The sequence below is a fragment of the Chiloscyllium plagiosum genome, chromosome 33 (assembly GCF_004010195.1).
Source record: "Chiloscyllium plagiosum isolate BGI_BamShark_2017 chromosome 33, ASM401019v2, whole genome shotgun sequence".
NCBI classification, from domain to species: Eukaryota; Metazoa; Chordata; class Chondrichthyes; order Orectolobiformes; family Hemiscylliidae; genus Chiloscyllium; species Chiloscyllium plagiosum.
In genome coordinates, this window is record NC_057742.1 from 3,260,532 (window position 1) to 3,270,651 (window position 10,120).

Genomic DNA, 10,120 nt, shown 5'->3' on the forward strand with positions numbered 1-10,120 from the left:
ACAAGGTACCTCATTAATCTTCAAAGTTTTGACAAGAGGGCCAGTAACAAAATAGAACTTTCACAAGATCAGCCAGGCAGTTGCAATTTGCCTGTAGGAAAGTTCTAAACCCTTTAAATGGTTGTATCATTGGACACAATTCACTAAATGTGCTTTTTCTAATTATCGAACGGAAATAAATGCTATTAAAGTAGTTTTACAAAGCAGCGAAGAGGTTTCTGAAACTAGGTAAGTATCCGATTTTAATTTGAGGACGCCTCGAAATTGTGAGAAAGTATTGAATAACTATTTTTACTTATTTGATCTATCTATCCAGAAGAAAGTTGCTGCAACTTTTTTTTATCAATCTATTTACCAATCGATCCAGTAATTCCTCCATCCCTATGCAACCGTTCTAACCAGCTTTTAAGGGGATTTTAGAAATGTTTTCATTTAAAAACTTACTTAGAAGTATGCGAGTTAATTGAGAACTTGTTTTCCCTGCTTACTTGATTAGCAAAAACTCGAGGCTGTGTAAAGTTGAGACATTTTTATTTTTGAAAATGTTGTTGTAGAGTTTGGCTAGCGTGAGAGTTACAACAGATTTTTTTTAAAAATCTGAACCCAAGAAAGAACTGAAGGCGGCCTCGATCAATCTTTCCCCACAGAAGAGCTTGACAGCTAAGCCTTGGGAGCAAACACTGAAGAATTCGCCTCCCCATATCAATTGCCAGGAAGCGAGATTGGCCTTCCTTTTTGACCATCATTCTTTTAAAAAAGTGGCGAAATACATTTGTTTTAAAATAAAACGTCCAAAACACAGAGATTCATAGTGAATCATTGACTAATGAGAACCGAGAGACCAAAAATGCAAACATACAGTTACATTAGAGCATTATTAAGTTTTGAAGGGGAAAAGTATTAGGCATTGCCTTGGCTCAGTTTGTAATCCCTCGTGGTAAAGTATTGTGTGGGACGTGTAAATGACTTCGTGCGATGGGGTCCTAGAAACCTTTGTTTGTTCAAACGTGTGTGGGTGCAAGTATTTAACTGCGGGCCCCGGTAGGCCTCTGAAATACTAAAACAATTCTGAACAGAAGAACTATAGCCCTGTATATACTCGAAAATTATTCCAACGTTAGGATTTTAATTATATTTTTAAAACACGTTTAATTCAGCTACTAAATTTATCAACTGTTTTAACTGTTCAACCCTGATTCACTGAGTGTGAAGCTTGAGTCGGGAGCATTGACTGAGGAATAATTGGTTAAAACGTGACGTGAGAAAGGCCTGTATGTAACATGGCGTGTGATTTTGTTTTGAATTGGTAGAAACGATTTATTTTCATCGTGCGCGTATCTTAGAATAATATATCTTATTCAGAGTTCTAAGAATCTTTGATGTTTAAAATGTTATAAATTGGAAGGATTTACGAGTTAAATGCGATAAAGTTAAATACTGTTTTGCTGTGGTTTTGGACTCAGTCCCTCTCTAACTCTACATGTATCTAAATGATTGCAATGCAAAGAGAGCAATAAAATTCTTGGCGCTGGAAAACAAATTTATGATATTTTAAATAGAAGTTGATATAAAGATTATTGCAATTAATTAAATAACACCCAATGATGCCAAAAATAAAATTGGCTTCTAGTTGGTGATAGTTTTATTTTCTCTTGTGCTCTGAAGAACGCGAAATGATTGAAGCTTTTCTAAAGATCGCCATCACAAGCAAAATGTATTTAGTCGTTTTTGTTGGGGGATGTTTGTATCTGGGTGGCGAGAGGTCGAAAATCGAACAATATGGCGCCGAATCGTTTTAGCTCTGGTTGACATCAGCTGCAAAATTGTATTTGGAAAACCCTGGAGAATTGTTATACGATCTCAGGAAAACTTTCACACAGATCCGTGGCTTTTAAATGTCCATATCACTGCGCATATGATTAGGAACTGATTGAGCATTGCCTTTCATGTTGATTTCACAAGAACAGAATAATAAATTTCTTTTTAAATTCAGGTTTAGCGAAAATCAAAGAAAAGGGTCAAATGATCTGGATTGCGTTTTAAAATGGAGAGCATTACTTAGGAAAACATTAACCATGATTATTAATACTTCTGACTTTGTTTATGAAATTATAACTGATGCCCACTATAACTCTTGTTGATCTTTTGAAACTGGTGGTGCAGAAATAAGAATATCCGTGACCTTTTGCATTAAGAAATAAGTAATATATAAAATAAAGCAAATTAATTAAGTTATTATTATATTCCATAATTTACCTGACTAAGAAAGAACATGCTTAAACAATTAATGTAGCGTTGATAGCCGTTGTTAGAAGCAAATGTGTGTTTATATGATTAGATAACCTTAATCACTCTGCGCTTTTCTTTTCCTATATTTCTGATAGGTTAAAGCAATTGTTACAATGTGTGATTATGACTTTAGTGCTTGACGTGATTACAACAAGACGTTTGTTTTGTATTGTTTTAGGGCATGGAACACCTAATAAACTGAGTTTTTAAAAGTGCAATAGAAGTTTTGTTAGAGCAATAAACTTCTCAGCTATTTTCATTCTGCAGTTTAGTATCAAAACCTGAATAATTGGGGTGTCAAGTTACATTTTCATGGTGGTTAATGCTATTTTCTCAATTATTTGCTAGGCTTTAGAGTTTACAGAAATCTTGAAATCAAAATCCATCCTTATACACATTCTTTATCAAATGAATCGATTGCCAGACCAAGAAAAATATCTCATTTGGAATGGAATTTTCTGAAAATGTATGTGTACTTTGGCAGCCTGTTCATGCTTTGGTCTTTGTTTCTCTTGCAGATCCAATGACTGGTTTGCCCAGACAGCACGTGGTGTCTCCTTACACCGGATGGAAACTTTTTACCCCTTAATTCCTGAATGTTTGTGTAAGTCTCTGGACCTTGTTTGGTAATAAAGACATTTACAAGCTGGAAAAGTGCTTCATTCTTTAGCTTTGTACGCGGCCTTATCTGAGACCACTCTCCTTTGCACGCATCCCCTCCCCCACATTAGTATTAAAATAGACAAGACTTGTAAGTTATTGGGCAATAAACTATAAACGAGGTTGAGCTGGTACCAATGTGTGAAATATCTGTGTGGGAGAGATGCAGGCAAAGAGCTTACAACGTATGATTTGAATAGTTTTGCAATCACTGTTGTCTATTTCTGAAATAGGCATTACTGTAAACGGCCTATTACTTGTTTTGATGCCTACTTCATGTTCATATTTGATATATAAACCATACAACAAATTCTGTTAATAGGAGATTTATTCCAGAATTGTTTGACAGACAACTCTTAGCAAGGAAAATAACTACGAAGAAGGCAAGGAGTGTCAGAAAAAGAGGATTTGCTATATTTTTCTAAATCATGACTATACAATTACTGCCCGATTCTGTTCCCATGCCTTCAATATAACTACATTATTTGTAGGTACAATGGTAGCAGAAAACTACATTCTTGCTCTAGTTTACATTAACTAAAATAAACTTGTTTACAGTGACATGAATACAACTGCGTGGACAGGTAAATACTAAAAAGTACATTTTTATTTTTTTATATAAATACGTATTGTTGGGGATAAATAATACAAAAAAGAAGAAATATTTTCCTGGCATAATCAATAAATATATCTGCATGTTCACCAGAATAGACACATATTGAAAGACGCACCAGCTACTCAATTTTAAGATTCCTTCAAGGCTGGGTTGGAATTGCTTGCCTCTTATGAGTTGTTTCACCCATTGAAATGTAAACAATAAGTGCAATACAGGTGTCCAAAGGAAATTCAGCATCAGCAAATACCCAAAATGTCTTCACTTTTGCTTTTTTTCAAAGGACAGAAGATTTGTTCATTTACCCTGTTTCACGTTGAGTCCAAAAAACAAATGTACAATCTTTAAGATTTTGCATTATAAAGTTTAAGAACCCTAAAGATTGTAATGGAGAGGGGAGGATGGGAAGGGTGGGGTGGGGAGCAGGGACTGTGGAATGTAGTAGGTATACTCTATATAGGAGGGGTTAGTTCTGTAAGGGGACAATATAAGCAACATATATTAATACAAGTTAGCATACATGATTGAGAAGACCTCAATAAGGGAATGGGTCAAAAACCTATCATGAGAAAAGGAAAGGGTGACTTGTTGTTTACTTCTGTTCAGCAAAGCTTCCTGCTTGGGCCTGCTACAGATGGGTCAGCTTTGGAGCTTCCTGAATTCTTCCCTGAGAAGGATGATGCGATGTAAGGTCTGTGTAGGTTGGATGTGGGTCACAAGGTCCATGGTGCTGATTGGGAGTCATCTGAGCAGCACCATTGTAGTCCATGTTTGAAGATGCAGGGTGAGAAAGGTGATTGAGGCCGAAGAGAGAGGGCCCCGAAGCGGACATAGAATCCACGTAGTTCCCGCCAACGTATACAGGGCTACCCTGCAAGTTTGGTGTCCCATAATTGCCATTCCCCTGTAGCGAATGGGGCTCGTATTCAGGAGCTGTCCCAGGGTATCTTTTCTGTTGCTGAGATGGGCAACCTTTCATCGGGTTTTGGTAACTTGTGGTCATAGCATAAGCGTTCTGATGAGGTTTATTGAAAGGCGGCGGTGAAGGGGCGTCATAGGCAGAGTTGTTCGCAAGCGGATGCATGGCGTTGACAAATCCGGTAGGGGCCTGGACGGGGAGCGGGGGACTTCCCGTGGGCGATTGTCCTCCGGAAGAACTCACCATGCCTTTCGTTTTTTGATCCTTTTTGTACTTCATTCGGCGGTTCTGAAACCAGATCTTGATCTGTCGTTCACTGAGGTTCAGCAGGTTCGCCATCTCGACTCGGCGAGGTCTGCAAAGGTAACGGTTAAAATGGAATTCTTTCTCCAGCTCCACCAACTGCGCGCTGGTATAGGCAGTGCGCGCTCGCTTCGAGGCAGAACCCGGCGGGCTTTTGTCCCCACTGACATTTTCAGCTGTGAGCAATAAAATAAAGATAATCACCTCTTAAAAGTGCACTGATCTGAACAAGGAAATTCTCCACATAAATTTAATAAGTCTTGAAAGAAAAACAGAGTCCTCCTTCTTAACACATCAAGGCCTATCATTTCATATTAAACGTTATTAAAAGTTCTATACCCCCAACACCAGAAATATGACGTGGGATCCCCAGAGCTCAGAAAATTGAATCATAATCATATTGACACAATGTTTAGAACAATATATTCCACAATTGAAGTGATACACTAAAGAGGACAGGGCAAATGCTGATTTGCAACGTAACCAACCTAATTATATTATTATGACCCATTCAAAGTCAGGTTTAGAATGGAAAACTGCAAGGTACGATTTGGTTAATGTTGCTGTTATTAGTAAGAACACTAGTAAAAGCTGCATTAGTATTTCTAGGCTTGCAGCATATTTGTAATTACTTGCATTTTATTACTTCACTTTTTGATGTATTATCAACTTCCTGGCTTCACAATCACCAGTATGTGATCTTTCTCCATTCAGGGCTGTTTAGGAGCACGGGGCCAGTCAGCATTTTTTTTTAGCATTAAATGGTAAAATATCTTTTAGTTTCAAATCAACATAATAATTAATTGAGAAAGTGGGAGAAGTGGCGGAAGATGGTGGGGTGGCAGAGGTTGCTGAGGGCAATAACCTTAAATTTTAACAATGGGCCATCAAAGTGTTAAAGCGATATATAGCCAAAAGCTTTACGTGACACAGATACTTAAAATTCGTGTTTTTAATGCTTTGATTTTAAAATATAGCGCAGTCTTTAAATTTGATGTTTGGATCCCTAAAACTGCGAAAAGAAAGTTGGTGTACCTGTACTGGGACAGTTGTTATTTTTTTGCTTGGAGTTTTGCCGTGACTCTTTCATCCACGGGAATATCTGCTTGGTGAGGCTGGGAGTGGACGTGTGGGAAGACTTGGGCAGAGTCTTGCTGGTGCCTGGTTGTGTCGAGTTGCTGCTGGGGTTTTGGGGAGGTGAGACAGGTGGAGGTTGGCGGTGCTCGGGGAGGTTCGAACGCATGCAGCTCCCATTGATGTCTTTAGATTTGGGATGCGGAACACTAGTGCCAGCTGGCTGAAGGGAACAGGCCGATCTCTGAAAATCACTTTCAACGTGAGAAGATGGTGGATAGGGTTCCTGCGCCACTTCATAGCTGAAGCCATTTGCTCCCTGGTATGTGTATCCACTGAATAGCGTACAGTTGTCGTAGTATGTCGTTTTTTGCATCTCGCAGTTTCCCAATATTTATTTCACAAACTGTCAGGGTCCTGACACCCTTATCGAATAACATTGGCACCCCGATTCACGTGACGTTTTCTTCCAATAGCCTCCTGGCAGTTGACCTAAGGTTAGAAGAACCACAGAATAATAGTGGAACGTGTGTGAATCCATCTTACATACTCAAAAGCAAATGACATGAATAGCGTTCACCAAACAAGCACAGCAGATGCCATGGCTAGTCTTGATTCCTGCCTATTTTGGACTGGAGAGGGGGGCACGCAAAAACACACACTCACTTGCACTGAGTCCTGGAAGAAAACTAAACAGAATCACATAGCCATCTGCAAAACTATTTTAATAGAGATCAGATTCGGCATTAGCTCACTGCTAAATTCTTTTGGTTTAGGCAATGTTCCAAAAATGATCATTATTTATGAAAAAAAAACTTCACACGAAGTCGGGTTTGGTATCTTAACATGCAGTTATATAAACTTTCACAACTAGTTCAGTTAAAATACGCACAAAACATCGTTACATTTCATTTCATTGCCCCTTGCTTGATTAATTGTCATGCTGTCAATATTCTAGATTAAAAATCTGACCTACCGCTTAAAATTAGGTTTACATCTATTGTTATAAAGCGAAGCTGCCAAGGTATCAACATTTATAAATGTACAGCGTTCATGGCGGGATAAGATTTCCCCTGAAAACATCTGGTTTAAATAGAAGGAAACTTATTGATGTTTCAGTAGCTATGTATTCAAACCCTAATCCGAAACATACTTTTATAGTCACCATAATTTCTTGTTTAATGCCGCGATCTAGAATTTATACCTCTTAACTCCATTACTGTTAGGCAGCACTGACAATATGAGAAGCTACATGGAGGAAAAAAAATACAATGAAATACTACCGAGAAACAGTAAAACATTCTCATTTTATATACACAGGAATTACAGTCTATTAACCATTTGGGTTAACTGTTTTCTAAAAATACACACGTATCTATTTAATGTGGCTGTTAATAGCGTGTTACTTTGCCATGGTGAAGGTGAGAAGTAAGTGATTTTGTTCTTATCTCCCCCTGTCCATGTGTAAACTGGATATGTTTTTGGACGTCTCATGGCTTGGCCTTGCGGCAATATTTTAGGACCCTTTTCCTCTTCCCCGCCACAGCTTTAACTATTCATGATGGATCGGCAAAGTATTTCAAACCTGAAATACAAGAGGTTGTATTCTGCATGACCAGCATTTGAACCTCTCTCTTAACCAAGAAACAAAAAGGATAATAGATGCTGTCTTGGAAGGTGCTCTATAATTTGATGTATGAGGGGTCAGCGGACCAATAAAGATTTTTTTGGGGTGAAAAAAAAGTGCAAGGACTCCCGGAGCGGCTCGAACGCGGAGAGTCAACGGCGAGGCTTGGTCGGCATAATCCTCATACTGCTTAAATGTGCAGAGATTTCTTGTCTGCTCCACACTGGCACATTGTTTTCCAGTTTATGTTTGAAGTACATTTTCAGGTTGACACTTTTTAAGATTCGCAACACCAGCCGCAATTACAAACAATAGTGTAAAACCGACTAGTATGTAGGGGAAGCGGTCAGTTCTTTCCAAAACTTGCACAGTTTCCCTCCCTCTCTCTTCCTCTCCTTCTCCTTCTCTTTCTATCCAACAATTCATTCCGAAATATCAATGTTGGTATTTGGCATTGCCTAAAGATACGTGAAGTCAAAGTATTCGAATGAAGTTAAGCAGCACGCAATCTGCTTATCTGTCTCGCAGGAAGCACTGTACATCTCAGTCATGTTAGATATGATTTAATTTTTAAAATGATTCTCAAGCTTTCTACAGTTTAAATCGGCGGAATGTTTATTTGTCAGACGATTCGGTGTTGAAAATATAATTAAAACTCTTCGTGAAAGAAGGAATTAAAATATGTTTCTAAATCATTTTTTGCTTTATAGAATGTTTATGAGGCCCTGGCGCTTTGCGTTAAAATTATATTTAACGTCTTTGGCATAAACTATCCAAATCAAAGGATTGAAAATGTATTTAAAAACCAAACAAAGCATTCGAGGCATGGGGTTGTTACAAAATTGAACTCCCTCGTCACGGACTACCTGCTTTCAAACGTACACTTTGAAATGATAAAATCGAATTTTATAATGCGCAAGTTTACGCTTCTGTTCATTTGTACTTCGCGAGGATTGTCGGATATGATCTTTGTTCTTTAAGAGAGGGCCAGTGTTCCTAATACATTATAATTAGATTTTAAAAACAGTAAAATTTCAACCTTTGCATTCAAAGCCGGCAGAGCAATATTCTTCCATCATTCACCAATAGCGAGAAAGGGTGAAATGTTTTATTTAGTTAAGCATGCACACAAAATAATAATTTCGAACCAAAATGACCCGCCTTCAGCCGGGTGCACGGCTGCACGGAATGAACTCTAGGCTGTAACGGAGTTTAAGCGAGCCAATAAAACTGGATTTTTACAGCAAAATTCAATAATGTTTCCATTTCAAATGATGATCTGATAAATATAGAACAGAGCCAGCAAAGTCAGGCGTGCTCCAGTCGCCGGCTGCCACCATGTTTCGGAGAAACACTAAGGCTGGAAGAGTAATATCCTGAGATTTCACTCTCCACAATCCCGACACGCTGTACCTGCAGGTCTCAAGGCATTACAGAGCTAAACAAGCGAAGGGCCATTTGATTGTCCAAAATGTGTTAAATATTCAGAAAACAACCATCCTAGCTAATGGGACAACAATAGGGGAAGTCGTCATACACCTTAAATTATAGAGCACTGTAAGACGTCCACGTAAATATGTCTTAAGTCACAACTGAGAGCTTGGTTTTGAAAAATGCTCCAAATTAGCCCCTAAAAAAGGCCCAAGGAACGGGCTCCGTGTTGAATTCAGATGCAATGTGAAACAGTCGCTGCGTGAAAGGAAGCTATAGCTTGTGAACTCTTCTTGAACCGAGATTGAAGTCATATGGTCATAAATCACTGGGACATATACTCCGCCATTCACGAGTGATAGCCTATTTGAGTCCAGCTTACCTTAGCCACTGACGATAGAAGCAGAGCAAGACATAATATTTCAGATTCACCACGCAATCGATAAGCAGGAGTTTCCAAATTCTTTTATATACATATACAAAAGGAAGGATAAAACAGCTGGTTATGGCGCTGAAATTCACCCGTTGAAGGTAACGGCAAAGAAAGGCGAGATGGTACAGCTTCAAAGAACTGTAGAAAGCTCAAGGCTTGAATGGACAGCCCTGATATTATTGAGCCCTAGACTGGTACGCCCTACTCACAGATAACAATGGTTTCTCAGCTTTACAGGGCAGAGTGAACTAGAAAGGAAACCCATATATTCGGTATGTTTGTTATGAATACGTATATATATTAGAAGCACGGTTTAAGGGGAAAAAACAATTTCTTTCTTGAATGCTGGGCAGGCAACGAGTGTTAATCCCCTCGAAACACAGCGTCACAAGTGAAAAATTATGCTAATTAGCGACGTGGTGGACAAGGCCTCGACTGAGATGGCAAGCTCGCTGTTTGCTTCACGTGTTTGGCAATTAAGTATCAGCTTATGGTATTATATTTTTCGGGTAAAGTGAAGCATTTCGCATTTCAAAATAATATTACCGGAACCTATAATAATAAAGTGAACTTCTATTGCAGAACACAAGGGAGAATTATATTCCGTGCCACCGTCTTGTTTATTGAACTCGTGGACGGAATCAATAATTCATAATGTATTCATGATATTAAAAAAATCGAGTGTCCGACTGGGCGCGGTGGAAAAAGAAAGAAAATGAACTCAGCGTAAATTATGAGGGTCGGCAGGAGTGGGGGCGTGGGGCGGTGGGG

General features: G+C 38.8%; 1 protein-coding gene across 1 annotated transcript in view; it reads right to left on the bottom strand.

The window, feature by feature from the left end:
* Positions 1 to 3,259: 3,259 nt before the first annotated feature.
* The window catches only part of LOC122539735 (homeobox protein Hox-B3a-like), an 8,130-nt gene continuing 1,269 nt past the window's right edge, over positions 3,260 to 10,120 (bottom strand). Inside the window, exons 2-3 of the mRNA XM_043674767.1 lie at positions 5,820 to 6,350; positions 3,260 to 4,960 (exon numbers count right to left, since the gene is read on the bottom strand). Of these exons, the coding sequence (XP_043530702.1) occupies positions 4,191 to 4,960; positions 5,820 to 6,234 (1,185 nt within the window). The 5' untranslated portion in view covers positions 6,235 to 6,350 and the 3' untranslated portion in view covers positions 3,260 to 4,190. The remainder of the gene's footprint in view (positions 4,961 to 5,819; positions 6,351 to 10,120) is intronic.